Genomic DNA, 20,871 nt, shown 5'->3' on the forward strand with positions numbered 1-20,871 from the left:
TTCCTTCAAAGAATTTTTAAATTTTAAATTTTTGCTCTGATTTGGTACAAAGCTAAATTTCAAAATCCCCAAATCCTTTGTGAAAGAGAACTTCCATCCTCTGCACAGCCCTAGTGATTTGTGTGCCCAAGGCTGCACAGAGGTACAAGTTTCTGCACTCCCCTGGTTGCAGGGACTGCCAGTTGTCTCTGTTACTGAGGCAGAATTTGTACGGTGGAGAATCCTCTCTTCCCTCCCAATTCCCCTGCAACGGCCAGGGAAACTCTGGCCTAAGGATGTCTCTCTACACATTCAGGCAGTCTACAGTGCATTGCAGAACCCATTCGGCTCACGGGCAGAAGGTTATGTTTGCAACCAGAAGGAGTAGAAACTTCTAGTCTAAATCAAACTTTAAATACTATGGAAACTGATGGATAAGTCCCTTCCCACCAGGAAACGTTTCCTATTTCCCATTATCAAATGGGCAAGTAACTTTGTCAGCCCTGCTGAGGTGCTGCTATACAGGATCAATGGAAATGTTCAGTTGTTGGTGAACCTAGTCATATAGAAGTCTGGTGAATGTATGTAATGCACTCAGTACGGCATTTATCATTCGTCACAAGCTTTCTGAGGACACTCCATGGTTCAATTAGGTAGAGGAACTGAGTCACTGTATCCTGAGTTATCCTTATGCTACGTTCAAAGTTAAAGCTGCCTTAGGGAAAATATATTTCAAGAACTAAAGCAAAGGTTTTGCTGTTGTTACACAGTAATGACAGTGTGTTGGTTAACTTCTTCAAAGTTCACTTAGATTCTTATCTGTAATAAAGCAGGCAAGACATCCTAACCATAGCAGGGATGTATGTATTTGTTTGCATGTATATGTGGTTCTGTATGGTCCAAGGATTTGGAGGGTCTAAGAAAATTCCCATTAAGGTAAAGGAGGGTAATAAAATGTATAATACACTACTGCTTTACTACGAGAAGGCACTGGCTCTCACTGAATAGGAATAAAATTCCATTTTCAAGATTTGGGCTTTTTTGATCCCACTAGTATTTATGAACCTAATCCAGTGTTTCTCAAATGCGACCACCATGGCCGCATGTGGCCACCAGGGGCTTTTCTTGCGGCCACAGCCTCCTGGGTGATGGAGGTGGTGGTGGGGGAAGGAAGCAGTGGCCTCTCCTTCAGGGCCTCTAGCAGGAGCTGAGCCTTGCCCCCTCTGGAGACACACACACTGAGGAGCAAGCAGCCAGTTCCCCACCTTCCCGGGGTGGTGGAATCAGGCTTCAGCCCTGGGGTGGCAGGCAGCAGGCTCCAGCTGCAGGGCTTCGGGCTCTATCTCCAGGCTCTGGGGTCTGTCTCCGGGCTCAGGGCTTCGGCTCTGTCCCCCAGCCACACAGTGGTGGGCTCCAGCCCCTGGCCATGTGGCAGTGGGCTCTGGCCACAGGCTAACCCTCTTCTCCCATCACCCCAGGCTCCCATCCATTCCCCCATCACCCCGCTGCCTCCCTACCCACCTCACCATTCAGGACTTAATTTGTATCCTGGCATGTCCGGGTTGAGTAAGTCTGCTGTGAAAAGTGATATTTGTATTTCACAGCAGATTAAGGTTATATCTACATTAGCTCTTTTGTCAGTCAGAGTGTGAACAAAATACTCCCCGACTGACAAAAGTTTCAAAGACAGAAGTGCTGGTGTGGACAGCAGTATGTCAGCGGGAAACACTCTCCCACCAGCATAGCCACTGCTGCTCGTTAGGGATGGGTTAATTATGCCGACAAGAGAGCTCTCTCCTGTTGACATGGAGCGGCTACATGGGAGACCTTACAGCAGCGCAGCTATGCTGCTGTAAGGTCTGTAGTGTAGACATAGCCTTAGTAGCTAGCTGGGAGGCTGTGAAAAGTGGTATTAACATACAAATATCACTTTTCACAGCAGCAGACTTACTAGCCAGCAAGTCTTTAAAAACACAACCAAAAAAGCAAAAGAAAAAAACAACAAAAAAGACCAGAATGTGCAAAGCACCTTATTTGTGTTTCTAGTCTGTTTAGGTCCAGTAAAGAATAGAAACAGCTGTCCATTATTTTTATTATTGAGTCTGCAAAAATAAAACCCTACATAAATAAATTCCTATGATTTGGATATGTCTATGTGCATATTTATTTGTTTTTAAAGTTAATAAAGTATTTTAGGAAAAATAGTCAGTGCGGGCACCAGCAAGAGTTGGTGGCCGCACTCTGAGGCTGCCAAAAATTTTGTTTTGAGAACCCCTGACCTAAGCTATGGATTTCTGACAACTGTAGTTATCATTATTTGAAAAGTGATGGTGCTTAGAAGACATGGGCCCAGCCTCACAGCACTTACTTCTAAGTCAGGGGTGGCCAACCTGTGGCTCTGAAGCCCTGTGCGGCTCTTCAGAAGTTAATATGTGGCTCCTATGTAAGGCACTGACTCCGGGGTTAGAGCTACAGACACTAACTTTCCACTGTGCCGGGGGGTGCTCACTGCTCAACCCCTGCTCCCCTGAGCCTGCCATGCCCTCACTCCTCCCCCCTCCCCCGCAGAGCCTCCTGTACGCCACAAAACAGCTGATGGGGAGGAAAGGGGAGGCGCCGATTGACAGGGCTGCTGGTGGGTGGGAGGCGCTGGAAGTAGGGAGCTGATGTGGGGGCTACTGACGTATTACTGTGGCTTTTTGGCAATGTACATTGGTAAATTCTGGCTCCTCAGGCTCAGGTTTGCAACCCCTGCTCTAAGGGCTCAGTTGTGCCTCATTAGCGCAAGCCTATCCTGGGAAGGATTCAGAGCAGTATACACAATGCCTGGGGAGCACCCCAGCACACAAGGGGAGCAGCCCCACTGCTTTGCCATTTCCAGTGGATGCAGCACGTGCTTCCCTCTATGACCAGCCAACCCTGCTGGTTGATGTGTATGTGTTGGGGACGATGTCCTCATCTCCACCTCGCCCCTTTATGAGTGGCTAGTACTGCTAACTCAGGGGAATTCAAGTACAGTTGTGGCCAGCCTTCTGCTCTCTTGACCCACACAATGGTCGGCCACAGCCTACCGCTAAACAGACAAATGCAATGCAGACACATAGAGCACTGGGTAATCTGAAAATGTATGTGTCATAAAACAGTCCAGGTTTTCTCCCTGTCCCTTCCCCTCTCCTCCTCCCCCAAATAAATATGACAAGATTTTGTGTGTGCAGTTCTGTGCAATGGTGAAATACAGACCTACTTGCTTTTGTGACTGCATTTTGTGTGTGTGTGTGTATAAACAAGGAGTTACAGTAGAGGCTCATTAATCCACACTAATGAGAGGGAGGCCATAGAAGATTAAAGTTGTGTTTAATGTTGTGGTTTAGTGAATATGCAAAAAATGCAATTAAAGCAACAAACAAACAAGAAATCCCCAGGCTACTGCATCAAACAAACATACAGCAGAACCTCATAAATCTTCATAAATGGGCCGAGACCTTGCACAAACTGGTAAAGTTTGAATGCTGCCAATGCTGGGGTGAGGATTAGATCTGGCACCACTGATTAGTTTAAAGCACCCTAGCCTTGTTGCTGGCATTGCGAGCATCAGGATAGGGGCTAGGAGATGATGAAGTGTTCTGCATTGTCCTGTAGGCAGCACAGAGCCAGAGACTTTAGTCTTCATGAATCCTAAAAACAGATCCTTGGAGCCCTGTTGTGTTTTCCTGCCAGTTCTCTTAGAACCTTAGAGGTTGAACACTTGAGTTATTTCCTGTATACTTGTCTTTATTAAGGGCTATTAATTCAAAACACAGAATCCATGAGGTTAGATAACTATTCTTCCACCATCTTTTGTGATTTCATTCAGACTTGTTTTCAAAACTAAGCCAAATTTGCTTTCTAAGGTCATTTGAATGTTTACAATTTTAATAAATATTGTTAAAAATAAGCAATAAATAAAGAAAAAGAGAGAGATCTGAACACTGTTAATTCAAATAAAGGATCTTTCTATAAGATTTACAACTATTATGGCATTTTTTTTGAAGGCAAAATTTTAAAATGCTTAGGGGAGGCATTTTCCCTAGGGTCAAAGATGTTGGGTGTGTGTGGATGTGTGTAAGTAATGTCTTAAAAGTCTGGCTATCCATTATAAAACAAGTGTTAATGATTTAAAATTTATTACAAAGATTGGTGCTGGGTAAAACTAACAACATTGCCAGACTAAACTGAAGTGATGGATACAAAGTAATTTGAATTCTGTTATTTAGAAGTTGCCCATTTTGACTTCTCATAACTTGAATAAGCACTTCTAGTAATTGATTAAGAGTTCTGACGTTACTCCTCCCTTTCCCCCCAAAATCATATATTTGTATTCTTTCTGAATGATATGATGCTTAGGACTTTTTTGGGGTAAGTTAATGACATAAATAACCTATCCTGCATTTTATAGTACATTTCCTTGAGCAAACTAGATGGAATGCTTTTTAATAACCATATAGCTATTTGATGATTTTTATACTTGCCATGTGAAGACAGTTTGGATATAGATTGGTAAAGAATTACTTAAAATGCTGCATATAAATTAAACATTAAAAAAGGTAGATACAGACAGGCTAAGCAGCTCAATTATAATAGTTGGTTTTGCAGTTGCTGCCTCAAGGACACTCCATCCATTTCATATCATATGTCCTTCTTTTGAAAGATGATCACTGGGGTTCAAGTAACGTTTCAGCACAGCAGGAAATTGCATAATTTATAATCCTTTAAAAAATGAAAAACAGAAAACTGCTTTTCATAAATTAAATCTCTCTCTTTTTCTCTTTCTCCCCTGTCTCTTCCTCCCAACAGATTGGAGCACTGAAGGATTATTACCACTTCTATCATAGTAAAACAATTAAAAGGTCAGTTCTCTCAAGTAGAGGTACCCACAGCTTCATTTCAATGGAACCAAAGGTAAGAAAATCCAGCTAGGCAAGCATCTGAGACAAAAGCTTCTGCATTTTTTATTTGAAATGTCATACCAGGAAACATTTGCCTGGACGGCAGCTAACATTACAAGAGCTGATATACTATCTGTTCACTAAGGTACATTAAGATGAAACAAAGACAAATACCATATTATTAACTGATGTGCTATCCTCAGAACATAATGTCCAGTGTTTTTCTTGGGGGAGATGTACTGTAAGAATTTTGTTAATGTACTAAGCTTTATGTCATGCCTTGCTAGTTAAAACTCCCAAGAATAACCTTAATAGGATGCTGTTTTCTTGTCAGCTGCCTTTGTGAATGAAAATGTGCAAAGTAGGATGATATCTCCATGGTTTGGTGGTATTTTTTGGCTTTTTATGATCATTTAGTGCAGTAGGGGAATTAAGATTTGCACACTCTTTTCTATGTTTCTTTTAATTAATCCTTATGCCTTATTTTATATTAAAGGACCATTTTTTATTTGAAATGTGGCATCTCACCCTACATCATATATTTAGTCTTAGTAAATTTTAGATGTTGGGTAACTGAGGCCATTGGGTAATACTGGACAGTCTGTTCTAGCATTGCATAATATTTTATCTTATAATTGTGGCTGAGGAAGCATTTTTTTTGCAAGCCCCTAATTTCAGTTGTTTTGTAACTTCTCCCCCAAACAACCTTAGAGATGGAATTTCTTTTGTGTTTCCTCAACCAAGAAATGAATATTTTTGAAAAAAGTTTGAGGAAAAATCATTAAGCTTTTTTATTTTATTCAAGTGTGAAAAAAACCTTAGTGTTTTTCAAGAGTTAAGAAATTTTCAGCTACTTTTTTAGCAATTGGATTATATAAGTATGGCATGTTGATTCCCCTTATTGAGAAATTTGTGTTTTACTAACCTTTAAAAAAAGTTAAGTATAAAAATGATCAACAAATAAAAGCAGAATGCTACACATGAAAGATAAATGTCACCCAATGACAGTGAGTGGTGAATCCTGCCTTCCTAGTGGTGTGAAAGGCTATCTAGGAAGCATAAGTTGGGTGGTTTTGCTGTGCATTGAGGCAAGAACAGGATGTGGGGCATCTACAAAGGAGGTTCTCACATAGTGTATGGCTAAACTGTCTTCTCTAAGGGCTCCATCAATCGTACTGTTCAGATTGTTTCAGTGATAAACATGGAGAGGGTCAAGGGCAAGGCTGGAGGGTCCAGGAATACTCAGATTCACTGAACAAATACCAAGTGCTCCCCCCACCCCCACCCCCTGCATAGGCGGTAGCGCAAATGGAGTGGAAACCATTTGCATCTTCTTAGCAACTGCCCCAGCACATGTGAGTCTTCTGTGGGCACTGATCTAGTGTAGCTGACTTTGTTGCACATGGACACCACCTAGCACAAACACTCTGGCTATACCCCTGGTCCCTTGTGGATCACTAGCAACATTCGTAGATTAGAGCAGCCTTGAGCGAAGTATGGGGAAGGGCTAAGGCAGAGCTGAGCAGAGAATCAGGGAGACATAACCAGTTCCCTGATGGCCCCTTGCTGCACCAAGTAGATTTTGGCCACATGAGAGAATCTGCCCCATCAAAAACTACTAATGTACAGTTGTTTGGTAATCATAACTATGAATTTCTTGATTTTATTTTTTAAATTATATTACTGTAACACCTGAAAGCTCCAATCAGGGTTGAGGTCCCATTATGCAATGCACCGTACAAACAATGAAGACACATATCCTGTGATGGTGTTTTAGATTCTAAGAGAAGTTTACAATCTAAATAGGTGAACACTAGGGTTTGTGGACTTTCCAAACTGTTTAAAAGTAGCTTCCTTATAACTTAAAATCCTCTTCCAAGTGACAAAATAACACACATACTTAATTATACATTTGATTTGAAAACTGTGACATTATTTTAGCACACTAAGGGTACGGCCACACTACCCACCGGATCAGCGGGTAGCGATCAATCTATTGGGTATCGATTTATCGTGTCTCATCTAGACGCGATAAATTGATCCCTGAATGCGCTCCCGTCGACTCCGGAACTCCACGAGGGCGAGAGGTGAAAGCGGAGTCGATGGGGGAGCCGCGGCCGTCAATCCCGGCCGTGAGGACGGGAGGTAAGTCAAAATAAGTTATGTCGACTTCAGCTACGCTATTCCCATAGCTGAAGTTGCGTATCTTACATCGACCCCCACCCAGTGTAGACCAGCCCAAAATGGATGTAGAACTGCATATGTGCCACTTACGATAGGCCCAGCCCTGAAAGCTTCCATTCTTTCTCTTTCTATGGGTATTTTGACTTCAGGATGAGACATCAAATTTTAAAAAAATAAAAGAAAGATAAAATACAGGGCCCAATTTTAAAGGGGCATTTACTCAACCCCCAGCTTGGTGCTCAGAATTAATTGCAAATAAATCCCACACGTTAGTTGGCTAAGTACCTGATTTGCGCTAATTCTGTAGCATGACCTCCACTTAGTGGGAATTCAGGAAGTTAATAGTAGTATTTTTCTAGTCTGGTATTTCTAAACTACCTGTGTACATAGTGTTGTCGTTGACTGTGTGAACACAAAGGGCCAGATTCCTAGCTGGCATAACTTGGTGCATCTTTATTGATTTCAATGGAACTATGACACTTTATGCCAGCTGATGTGTGAGTCTCTCTTTCTAGAAATTTATGAATGTGGTTATTAATGTCTTAGAAACATATTTTCTGATTTGGATTATGAAGAAAGTTCCCTTATGGTCAAGTTATCCCTTTAATTCCTTTGAACTTAATGGAGCTGGGCCCATTTCCAGTAGCCGAGAATCTGGGTCCAGACAATTCATTAATACTGCTCTGTTTGATATTCCTGTAAGCTGTTCTAACTCTATTATAATTTGTTCCCAGTTATTTCAGATACACTTGCAGGAACTTCCTTCGGCCTTTGTTTACACCCTGCATAAATTATTACTAGAATGCATATTTTTAAAAATGGTGTCTGTGGTTTTATGGGCAGTTACCACGATTTCTTACACAAGTCAGAGAAATGTGTGGACAAAAGGCTAATTTTGCACCTAAGTAATTAATTAGTTAAATGTACATGCTGGCTTTGAAGATCTATGGTTTGGGGTAAGGCCACTTTACACCATTCTGGAAGTGTAAAAAGGCCTTAAAGTGGGCATAAATTAGAAGTGTATAGAGTACACATTTTGAAAATTTGGCCCAATGTTTACATGAATCCCACTCTATCTTTAAATGAGTGTATAAACCATATTCAGCATAGTAGAATGTTGTCTGTATATTGAGAAATATATTCAGTAGCATCTGCAGTGAGCCCTTTGCTTCCCAGCTTAAAAATGTACATTGGCACCACCAAGAGAGAATATCAGCTAGATACTTTTAGAGGAGGAATGGTCAAAGTAAGCACCTGTGGTCACATGTAGACCTCCAGCACTCTTAATGTAGCCTAGCACACTACTCTGCAGGGTGGAGAGGTTCACACATAGCTTTCTTCAAAGCAACACTGCTAGAGTGCGGTTTACTGAGCATGTCATCACCTGTTGCAGTTTGCTGTAAAAATTGATAGAAAGATAGGCAGGAGAGAGGCCTAGACCCAAAGCAGGGATCAGTATCATGCACCAAATTAAAGTATTGCCCCAAGTCTATAGTGGGCAGGCAAATGACGAGACAGAACAAAACTCCCTGGCCTTTCTAACAAGCTCCGCCCCCACCAACTAACTCTTGCAGGGTTCACTGTAATCCCCTCCTCAGCAGTTGTGGGCTCCTCTGTCATTCCTACACAGACTGCTTTGAAGAGTCCTTTTGGGAATGTTAGTGCGTATGTATGGGGGTGAAGAGTGATCAGAGTCAATCCATGACTAGTGAAGGGTATGGGGAGCTGCAGAGGGTGTTGGGGAGCCTCTCTGTGCTCCTTTCTGTGCCTACATGACTTTCCTTTAGAATCAGGTTGGTGCAGAATTCCCCAATTGAGGAATGAAGCAGGTAAGGCATCCCTTAGTATTTGCCCCAGGACTATTCATTATTTATAGTGTGCTAACAGAAAGGGATGCTAATGGGAAGGAGAACTAAAAAACGAGTGCAATCTCAGGCCATGTCTGTACTACCATGCTACAGCCACGCTGCTGAAACCCTGTAGTGGTGATGCAGACTACATCAATGGACGGAGTTTGTCCACTCCACTTCCCTGAGCGATGATAGCTAGATCCACGAAAGCCGTCTTCTGCTGACCGAGCTGTGTCTACACTGGGGGTTAGGTTGACCTAACTATAATGCTAGGGTGTGTGGATTTCTCACATCCCTGAGCACTGACGCAAGGTCAACCTAAATTTTACATGTAGACCCGGCCTCAGTTACACTAGTATCAAACATGTGTAAGTAAGATCAGAATTGAGCTCTTCTTGCACCAATGAGATTACAGTTTAAAGTAGATGTCAGTAATGAAGCCCACACAGGAAATTAACCACACATCACAATAACACACATATATGAAATACACAAGTCTGTATGCAATGAGTGAATTCGTTTTTGGTTATTTAAAAAAAAAAATAAACAAAGGGCCAGCATTGAAAGGCACAGAAAATCAGGATCATGGCCTATAATTCTGTAACATGCTCTGAAAGTATCTGAAAAATCAAGATGGCATACATGACTGCTGTGTAAGGCTCTGTAGTACATACAATACTTAACAAAAGAGCTACACTAAAAATCATGTTTGCTTAATAATCTTCCATTAAGAATCTCATATCTGTGCCTTAATTTCAAATGATGTAAATATAAGCTAAAGTGTGTCCAATTTTGCCCATCAAGTCCCCAATGACAAGAGAGATGGAGATCTGAAAAATGAAATGTTGCTCAGAGCAATGCTACTTAAATATGAAATTAATAATTCAAGTACCATGTTGTAACTCCATCTGTGAAATCTTCAGTTTACAAATGACAAAGGCATTTACAGTACTAGTGTTTATGGGCATTGTTTTTAGTCTAGAATCATCTCACCTTTTGATTTTGGTAAACTCCTTTTATATAGTAGTAGTTTGGTTTAATCCATATTAGAATTTTTTCATACTCTGGAAGATGAAAGTGTTTGAGGCCCAGCCCTTCTTCTATTGAAATCAATAGCAAAGCTTGGATTGACTTCAGTGAAGATAGGATTTGGCTCATGTTGCTGACATTTCACATCGTCATGACCACCTGTTCAGTTCCATTGGTGGCAGCAACATTGGGAGCGCTATTGTATGACATCTCACTCTATTAAGAGCAGATCTATGTGACCTGATGCTTAAAATGCCACTTTTTGTCAGCACCACGTCTGCACTGGTTCTGCTACCAGAGCAGAACTGGTGGTAACAACAGTGACAACTCTTAGCCAAAATGTCTTAGTGTAGACAAGACCTATATGTGCAGAGCTATCCTCTAGGACAGGGGTTCTCAAACTGGGGGTTGGGACCCCTCAGGGGGTCGCGAGGTTATTACGTGTGTGGGGGGGTCACGAGCTGTTAGTCTCCATTCCAAACCCTGCTTTGCCTCCAGCATTTATAATAGTGTTAAATATATTAAAAAGTGTTTTTAATTTATAGTGGGGTCTCACTCAGAGGTCTCACTCACCAGTGCAAAAGTTTGAGAACTACTGCTTTAGGAGGGTCACACAGTGTGACAAAGGCTGGACCAGGGCCGCCCAGAGGATTCAGAGGGCCTGGGGCAAAGCAATTTCGGGGGCCCCTTCCATAAAAAAAAGTTGCAATATTATAGAATACTATATTCTTGTGGGGGCCCCTGCAGGGCCCAGGGCCTGGGACAAATTGCCCCACTTGCCCCCGCCCCCCTCCGGGCAGCCCTGGGCTGGACAGCTGTAAAAGAGTGATGGAAGGCAGGTATACTAGCCATAGAATGATAAAGACCGTTTCCCTTATAAGCTGAAAATGGGTTACCTCCGGTTAATTAGGGACACCCAAGTCCAGTTAAGGGCTGCCTGAGACCTTGAAAATCTTATCCTCCCATGAGAGATGGGGAGGAGAGACAAGGTACTGCAGGGCTAGTGGCAGCAGGGAGAAAGGCTTCTCCAGGGTGCATGGCTGCTCTCCTCTGTACGGGGGAAGCGATATAACAGACTGCCTGTTGAGGAAAAGGACTGGCACCCAAGGAACAATAACACGGCCACCACCGTCCGGGTGAGACTAGGGAAAGGTATTCCCCTTTGTTTTGTGTTGGAACTGGTTTCTTCTTTTTTTGTTTTCTTTTTTGTTTTGTTTTTTGTTTTGTTTGGCAGAGGGGCACTCCTGAGCCTTGCCTGGAAAATATTGGGAAATAACCCCCCCAAATGGGAGAATAAACACCAACCAGGGTGGGGCTGACTTACTCCAGCCCCTCACCACCAGAGAGGGGAGCACTGAGCCTGCCGAGGTGGAGGAGATGGGAGATGCCTTGCCACAACCCTGTTCTTAACTCTGGCAAGATAGCAGGGTGGAAGTTTGTGAGAGGGTAAAGGAAGGAGGAACAAATAAATCATCATGTTGCTATGTAGCAGTGTTTGTACCAGTTCAAACTGCAAAACAATAAATTAGGCTGACATGGGGTTTAGCGATCTGAAAGGCTGGGAAAAAGGATGGATTTCACCACAAGATTATGGTTTTGCTTTGGCAAGGATTCCGGCGCAGAAGTTGAGAAACTACTCCTTGGGAATCTTGCCAGTAGGAAGAGAGAATGTACTCATCTCTTCTTGATCAGCATGCTTGTTATAGATATAGAGGAGGGTTGGGTGGTTTCCCAATAAAACGTGGGATGGTCAGGAAGATGTTCAATTATTTTTGGATTTAATATGCCAGGAGCAAAGTCTTAGGTTGAGTTAAAGGGGGCGGGGGGAGGGAGAGAACATCCAACCCTGCCAATTAGTAAATTAGTATTTCACACAGTGAAGGGTCAGCATGAGAATTTCATTATGGGGCTAAAGCCCCAGTCTTTTTAAAAGTAGTGGGTTGGACTTTCAGCTTAGAGCAATTCTGGAGAGGAGTTATTATGGGAAAGTTTGTGTTTAGCATTGACAATGCTAAGTGTAAGTTGTTAAATGTCATTAGTGAACAAAAAGATTTTGTTAGCCAAACAGAATGACAAAGCTGTTCAACCATGAGGCCAGGTGAGTTACTGATGTCTGTGTGTGTAGCCATAAGCATATGAGCACTCAGAAGACAAAGAATCAATACCAGTGGGTAAATAATGGCTACTGTCCTGTTATTTTCCAAATTTAAAGCTTGATCAGTGAGTTGAAAAGGCACTATATATCAATGAAATATTATCCTCATGGATGCTGCATTTCATTGTGTCTCAGACTTCTTGTACCAGTCATGCTTCCCCCTTAACCTTAGTCAGGATCAAGAGGCAGTCTTGCTATTGCTACCCTGGCTAAAGGATCCTGCTGCTGGGTGAAATTAGATCATGAATTGGCTACCGACTTACAGTGTACAAGAGAGCATAGAAAGATTTCGTGTTCATACCTGCCTCTTGAGTATTCAACAGTTTGATATGAACATGGACAAACTAATACATAATACTTGCTGCAAGTTAGATTCTATTATAATTACTGTTATAAACAAGGTGTTAGGATGTTATAAAGTGTGTAAGAAAAGTTTTTTCTCCTTTGTTTTAGTTTGTGAGTGAAATTGGTGCTTATGACAAGTGACTGATCTTAGCACTAGTTTAAACCAGGTTCTGCATTCACCCAGCTTTGCCATTGCAGCTTAATCCTGATCTTCAAACCTCCCTATGAGTCCTGGGCCCCTCAAGCAGAAACTAGCAGTGATGGTGTGATTTTGTGTTGTGAATGAACGGGGTCTGTATGAGACCACCATATGCACTTTTACTTGTGACACAATATGGGCTAGACTGTAATCTTCCAATCTGCCCAGAGTGAGGGCAAAGCATAGTTGCACCGTCCAGAGCAGGAACTGAATTGTGAGTCATGACCCTTGTCCTGGAACAGCTTTCTTCAGGCGCTGTACCAGCTTAGTTGTGCCTGTCAATGTGTTGGAGAGGGTAAAGTGAACACACTTTGTCCCTGCCTGCACATTCTCTTTCCACTTGATGGGACAGGGACCAGTGGCCCAGAGGCAGCTGCTCTTCCCCCCACAGAAACCCATGGATCGCCTGTGCAATGGAGTAGGGCAGCTCACAATTGAACTCTCTGGGATTGGAACCTGAAGCACTCCAAAGGTGAACAGGCTAGTGCTACTGTATCATCTAACCCTTGAATGCAAATATATTTTGAATTATCAGTGATACGTCCTTTGTTCCAAGAGTATGGGCCAAATTATAATATCAATGGGGTAATGTAGCTATTTTTCATCAATAAAATTTTAATGCATAAATGGCAATTCTTGTTTATCTATATTGCATAGACATCTTTAACAAAGTTAATCATAATGTTAACTGGACTGTGGTTTATTAATAAAAATAAATACTTTGTTAATATCTAATTCCAGTACATTCAGAAAAATCCTCATTTTTTTCTGTTAATGCAAACAAGCAAAGAAACACAACCTCAGAAATAATCATTAGAGCTATCTGATGAAATTTTTTTTTGATGTTTCCTGCTAAAAAGTGGAGCTCAGTCAGCCCACACTGCCACACCTGTAAGAGTTGTTAGACTTGGTGGTAGAAGCTTAAAAAGAGAAAACAAAACACATCACAGTTGGTGGCATATCAGAGAGGACAAAACTCCAATCCTCAGCTTCTGGGGAAAGGGATGGCTAAAGGCAGGAACACCTCACACAGCCATTGCCCAAGAGCCTTTCCCTGAAGGAAGGGAGGGCCTGATGCTGATCGCTTTTGATGGGACCATGTTAGCGTGTGAGCCTTGTTGGGACCACAGCTTAACAGAAGCATTCTGAAGGATGAGAGCCTTACTGCACTCGTGGGACAATTCATTTGTGTTACTTTATTTTCGTGTTCATTGAGAACCCCAGAAGGGGCAGACTGTCCCAGGCTCAGTTGGATGGTGGAGCCTCTTACAACTGGTCTGGCATGGTAGAAAACCTGGACATAGGAGTGCAGAGTGCTATGGCGCCAGGGGCCAGACTCAGGTCTGGTGGGCAAGGAACCCAGAGACACTGACATAGAGTTTATTTGCCCTCCCCTCCTTAATTACCTGGACCTTAGAAACAGAGGCGGCTCTAGCCATTTCGCCGCCCCAAGCACGGCGGCACGCTGCGGGGGGTGCTCTGCTGGTCGCTGGTCCCGCGGCTCTGGTGGACCTCCCGCAGCCCTGCGGCGACTGGCAGAGCGCCCCCCGCGGCATGCCGCCCCAAGCACGCGCTTGGCGTGCTGCGGCCTGGAGCCGCCCCTGCTTAGAAAGCAACATTGTATTTCAGCAAATTCCAATTATCTATTTGCCATGTAATTTTTAGATCTCCTTTGCAAAGACAATCTCATTGCTAATTGTTAGGGGGGAAAATGGAGATTAGTCTGAAGGTTTTAACTGGCTCATTTCGTAGTTAGTGTAACAAATGGCTTGGGAAATGGAAACACATGTATTCAGTAGGATTGCCTTCTCTTGCTATTTCTTCACAGCAGTTTTTTTTTAAGCTTGCTCTGATACTGGCTGCAAGGATGGAGGATCACTTGGTGGCAAGGTTGGCTAGAGGCACTGCCCTGCACTATGGGGTGGAAAAAGTAATTATAGCCCCTTGTCCATTTTATCCAGTTATCACAGCATCTTGGAAACCCAAGGTCTGAACAACTGGCAGGTATCGCATTCCAGCAAGTAGCAGAGTTGCTGAAGCAGCTGAAGGCTGATTAAGTTCTTTGGGCTTTATGATGAATGAGAATTATGACAGCTTTTGGGGGGATCTTCAGGAGGCTGGTGATATGGTTGACTGTGACTGTTGAGATCAGAACATTTAAAAACATCTAGGGGGGAAGGGATAGCTCAGTGGTTTGAGCATTGGCCTGCTAAACCCAGGATTGTGAGTTCAATCCTTGAGGGGGGCTGCTTAGGGATCTAGGGCAAAAATCGGTACTTGGTCCTGCTAGTGAAGGCAGGGGGCTGGACTCAATGACCTTTCAAGGTCCCTTCCAGCTCTAGGAGATTGGTATATCTCCTATTATTATATACAGGTCTCTGTAGCATCATGGCGGGAGTTTGACATAAGTAGGTGTTCTTGAAAATCATCATTAGGCACCTCATTACTTTTGAAAATCTGGCTTTCTCTGATCTTGGGGGAGAATTCTCCCAGTGACTCTGCATCAAATGTGCCAGTGTACAGGAAAACTGATGTTGTTTCTAACTGCAAGCCAGTAGTCAAACCCACCTGGAATCTAGAAATAAAGCTGTTTTCTGTCTGGTTCCTGGATTACTGTTATCAGTGAGAATGATCTTCAGCTGGGATTTTTTTTAAATTAGTTGAAAAGAATCCAGCTCATCTCCCAACAGGAGTGAAAATTCTTAGTTCTGTCACTAAAGTAAGACAATACTCGTAAGGCTATGTTTGCACTGTATTGCCCTGTGGACTACAGAGGTGTGAATTGCAAAGTGCACCAAAATATTCCACTTTAATTGCCCTGTGTGGATGCTCCTGACACAAACAAAAAGGTACCTAGATTGCGTTAGCACAGTCCTGTTTGACAGAGGACTACGTTAATGTGTATTAGCAGGTACCTTCTAGTTTACACCAGCAACCTCCACATGGGGCAGTTAGAGTGCAGCACTCGTAGTCCGCACAGCGGTGCAGTGTAGACAAGCCCTGCGTATGCTCAATTTGCTCACCTCGTGAGTGAAGAGGCTCACATTTTATAGTCACTTTTTTTTTAACATACCTGCAATTTAAGGCTGGCTGGTACCAATAAGTGCGCATTGAAAATTATATACTAAGGCCCCATCTACATTAAGGCAATTTGCACCAGTGTAACTACATCAATGGCACAAACCACTGTGGTCGATGCACTGCACTGATATAAAGTGGGGTTTACAATTAATGGTGCATGCTTAATGAGTGTACACTTAAAAAATCCTGCAGCCTTGCACAGCTCAGCTCTCTAGATGTGAACACTCCGAGTTGACAGAATTGTATAGTGTGCATTGGCAGCAGCCCAAAAGGGGAAAGTGTTCTTTTCATTCTCACAGAACTTAATAAACTGCTGAAGGCTTTTGAGCAAACGTTTAACAACAATTAAAAATCACTCTTACGTGGAAATCTTGTATGGGAAATTTCAGCCCAAAAGATAAATATTTCACAATGCTAACAATAAATGTGTAAAAGGAAAGGGTTATAAAGGAAACTGTTTGGTGACCTTAACTTTGTGGATGCTCCCAGGTATTAATAACATTTGAATTACTTTACAGTTCAGATAACACACTACAAGCTCTTGCAGGGAAGCACAAGAAGTAACGTGAATTGTAACAAAGAGGGCAGCTGAATGATGTAAGAAGTTAGGGAGAACCAATGCTTTTCAATGTCCTCAGAGTGACCCTGAATAATCATTCTTTGCTCTAATAGCTCAACAAGAAACACAGCAGCATTGGCTTCTGCAGTAGTCTCCATGTGATGCTACGAGTCTTTACTCCATTTACATTGCCAGCAATGGAAATATAGAAAATTGCTGTTTCAGCTGCTGGGGTGGGTATCATTTCAGAATGATCCAGAAATGGAGGAAGTGGAGTGATCCTGGTTTTGAACTGGGGAAAGGGATAACAATCTGGAAAAAGCTGATCCTTCAGCGTCAAGTGCCAGAATATCAGCCAGCACTAGGGTTGCCACCTTTCCAATTGATGGCAACCGGCCTTTGAGGCACTGTTCCCTTCTCCACCTCTTCCCCCTAAAGCTGTTAATGTCACTCACTCCTCTCTCCCCAGTCCTTCCATCACTTACTTGATCATCTCCACCTCTCTCCCCCTGCCCAGCTGGGCTCCTTCTGCTCCGATGCTGGGGCCAGAGCTGCTACAGCCTGGCAAGGAGCCTGACTGCAGGGCAGAGGGAGGTGCTGGGTCATTAACACTTTTGGTGTCCGGTCAGTACATCTGACCAGGTCCCCTTTTTCGACCGGACTTTCCGGTTGAAAATCAGACACCTGGCAACTCTAGCCCAGCACATAGAGAGAGAAAAAACATTTAGGAAAGGAACATCTCAGAGCAGACTATCTAGGAATGTGACAGAACACTTCTTACACACCAGGGAAATATTTCCTAAGAGGAATCAGCTCCATCTAACATTGATTGTATTGGTTACAATACAGGATACTCATAGAAAAATTGGCTGAAGGTTTTTGTTACGTTTTGTTTTGGTCTTGCCTTTAGAAATCTTTCTAGTAGCAGTGTGCAGCCCTGATGTAAGGTGTTGCTTTGTGGTGCAACTCATTGCCAGCTGCTGATGGCAACTTTCTCACTCAGAGATTGTGGATCAGAGCAAAGAGCAGGAGTTCACAATGTGCATAGATAATTTGGCACATCTCTGTTAATTAGCAAAGATAATGGAAGAGGGATGGAGCTGGCAAAAAAATTGCATCATGTCAGCCCCTGTTTTATTTTAGGATCATTTCCAGAAAACATGAGCATCACTCAAAATTGGAAAACCTCTCTCATTCCCATTGACTCTTTAGTATATCAGATCCTCCCTTTACTATAATCAGCATGGTTCAGTGGCCAACCTTGGGTTCTGCTCTCACCTGGGCTATTGACTTTCTGTATGATCTTGCTCAAATCACTTCACCTCTTTATGCTTCAAATTCCCAACCTGGAAAATGGGAACAATGATGTTTACTGAACGAGTTAAAAACTTTTGAGATCTACAGATGAAAAGTGCTTATTAAGTATTATTATTAAAGGCCTGGAAACCACACTTCACTTAGTTGATTTCATATATTTGTATTCCAGAGCATTTTATGAATTAACACAATTTTTAATGAAATAAAACATTCTGTCATTCTAAATCCTCTCAGATAATCAACTTAGAACCAGTAGTCCCTATCACTTGCATAAAAACATTTAACCTTGATTCAAGATTTGACATTGTTTGAATTCTTTCCCTGTTCAAGTGACAATGCACTCCGTCACTCAGACTGACACAGGGATGCCAAATACAATAACAGGGAAATATGTTGATTTGCCTTCATTTTTGCAAAGGATCCAAATCAAATACGTCTTTGTAGGTACATTAAGCGAACTTAAAATCAATCTGCTCTTTAACTGATCACCACTGTAATGAGTTCACAACTCACATAATAATCCAGACTCCCTGAATGCAAAAGACCTCTTTCTCTTTTACTAGGATGAGGCTGGCATACTGTCTTGCTCCACTTGCTCACTTAGCAGGTACTGGTAGATCAGGCAGTCCTGAGAAAGGCAGCTGTATAATCCCATGTTCTCACAATCTTCGTGGGAAACATGGTTTTCTAGCTCTAACTCTGTGGGCTTTCAATTTGCGCTGGTAGGAAGTAGAACCATCTAGGAACCTCTAGTATTTAGAGACAGTGTTCAGTACAATGTTCTATAAACCCTCTTTCCCATTTCCTATATCCAGTTTAGAGTCCTAGCCACTCCAGTCACTAGGTCAGGCACTTCAGTGCACAAGCTACAAGAAGAGGGGAACTGGGTATAACAGTCACCAGAAGGAAAGGTGTGTGAAAGCCCTCATGTTTGCCTAAGGTCCTGAAGTCCTTGGCTTGGGTGGATGAGACGTCTTGTGTAATATATCCCAGATGGCATCAAACAAGCTCAGGACTGCATGCTTGAGAAGGCAAGCTCATGTTTGTATGCTTGGGGCCTGTCATAGCTGGAAAAAAACAAGTCTTTTATTGGAGCAGAGAATATTCAGAACCTCTAGTCAAATAAAGAATCACGTTTATAGTAGGCCACTTTCAAAACCTTTCACCACTACAGAATATGCAACAAAATCTCACACAAACATTACAATCTGAGCGACATAAACGTAGATAATAGTCATTTCAAGAAGCACCAATCAGAACACACTATAACCTCACTTACGTGGTCTAATTGGAAATCTAAAACTCTGATGTATTCCAATGAAAAGTGTTCAATGAAATGTCAGTAATGAAAATGGGTTCTTTATTTTCTTTTTTCTGTATTATTTATATTATGGAGGGCGTTATGAATTATGAGGTCAGGGAAACTGAGCCATAGCAAAGTAACTGTTGTTGGCACTCTTCTTATGTCAAAATGCACAGGATTGCCTGCAAGTTGCAAGCCATGGTACTGCCCTGATTTCACACATGCATTTAAAATGCACTAGCCAGCACATTCATTAATCAAGCATTGCTCCAGCTTTCATGAGGTCTGACCTGCAGAATCTGACAGATACCACATAACTGGAAGCACTGTCAGTGGTTTTTCAGGTGTGGGAATAATACTAGTTGAGAAAACATTTGGTTTGCATCTGGCTACTGGATCTAGGAAGGTAAACTCCAATCTTTTCCCATTTGCACTGGGGATTGGACTAAATTTTTCCCTGAGGCTGGATACATGCTTCTTTCATGGGTAGCAAAATGTTTCAGAAGGTGATGATGGTGTTTAAGAGCAGTAGCAATCTCAATGTTTTAGTAGCAACAAACTGCACTGCCAATTGGGAGACTAGAGTGCAGGAGCTCAGGTCAGAGGCCAAGAAAAAGGAGATGAAGTCATCAGTGTTTGTGATTTAAAGGAGATTGAACATAACCTCTTACTTTTCCTTCCATGCACCCTTGGCTTGAGGTAGCAATCAAGTTGGATCCACTCTCTTGATTCGTAGTCAGAGAACAGGGGCAAAAATATCAGTTGTCAATGAGATAGGGGTGATCATTAAGGCTGATGTCCTGGCTACAATGAGGTACATTCCCCAGAACCAATGAGGGGGTGTAAGAGTAAAAGATGCTCCTGGCCTTTGCCTAAGTTGCAAAAGAAATAAAAAATTACCACAGCACCAAAGGTAAACCAGGAGATGCAGATTTTTGACCCAATTCTGGTCTCTAATAAACAGGCTGCTTATCTGATACAAGAATTCAGCCTTTTTTTAAAAAAAATAATCAGTGTTACACAGCAGCAGTGGCACAAAGTGGAAAAATGTCACAAGGCAATGCAATCAACTTCCATTTTTAGTTGCCAAAACCAAGTATTACAATAGAAAAACCCTTGATTTGATTAGAAAAGTTATATGTTTGGGTGAAGCTGTTGTAACTGAATTTTTCCATCATCTAGTTATGGCAGGGATTTCCACAATGGCAAAGTACCATTAAACAAAACTGCTGTCTACTAAAAAGTACGTTGAGTAGAGGGGGTGTGATTTCTTTTAAAACAGAAACAATAATATATGAGAACTACTTTCAGCTGAATCCTGGCCAGCAGAGAGGCCACTCAGGAATGGTTATATCAGTCTACCATTGTAGGTGCCTATGAATCATTAGGTTGTGGCTGCTCTGTATTGCCACCACAGCCCGCAGTGGATTTTCTACCACTACTGGCACCAGGATCTATGCAGGCAGAAGCCAATGAGTGAAGTGGCCATTATCTTTGAAAACTCATGGAGATCGGGGGAGATCCTAGATGACTGGAAAAAGGCAAATATAGTGCCCATCTTTAAAAAAGAAAAGAAGAATCATCTGGGGAACTGAAGAATCTGACCGGGTCAGCCTTACCTCAGTCCCTGGAAAAATCATGGAGCAGGTCCTCAAGGAATCCATTTTGAAGCAGTTGGAGAAGAAGAAGGTGATCAGCAGGGCCGACTCCAGGGGTTTTGCCGCCCCAAGCAGCCAAAAAAAAAAGTCACGATCACGATCTACAGCATTTCAGCAGGAGGTCCTTCGCTCCGACCGGGAGTGAGGGACCCTCCACCGAATTGCCACCGAATAGCTGGACCTGCTGCCCATCTCCGGAGTGGCCGCCCCAAGCACCTGCTTGTTAAGCTGGTGCCTGGAGCTGGCCCTGGTGATCAGTAACAGTCAACATGGATTCACCAAGGGCA

At 42.6% G+C, this 20,871-nt stretch overlaps 1 protein-coding gene across 3 annotated transcripts in view; it reads left to right on the forward strand.

Annotated features, from left to right (window-relative positions):
* Nucleotides 1–20,871, forward strand: part of PCSK5 (proprotein convertase subtilisin/kexin type 5) — a 283,839-nt gene that overhangs the window by 26,626 nt on the left and 236,342 nt on the right. For all 3 annotated transcript variants that reach the window (XM_045020518.1, XM_045020516.1, XM_045020517.1), the window contains exon 2: nucleotides 4,813–4,917. In XM_045020518.1, the coding sequence (XP_044876453.1) occupies nucleotides 4,813–4,917 (105 nt within the window). The remainder of the gene's footprint in view (nucleotides 1–4,812; nucleotides 4,918–20,871) is intronic.

Source organism: Mauremys mutica, chromosome 6, assembly GCF_020497125.1.
Source record: "Mauremys mutica isolate MM-2020 ecotype Southern chromosome 6, ASM2049712v1, whole genome shotgun sequence".
Classification (NCBI taxonomy): Eukaryota; Metazoa; Chordata; order Testudines; family Geoemydidae; genus Mauremys; species Mauremys mutica.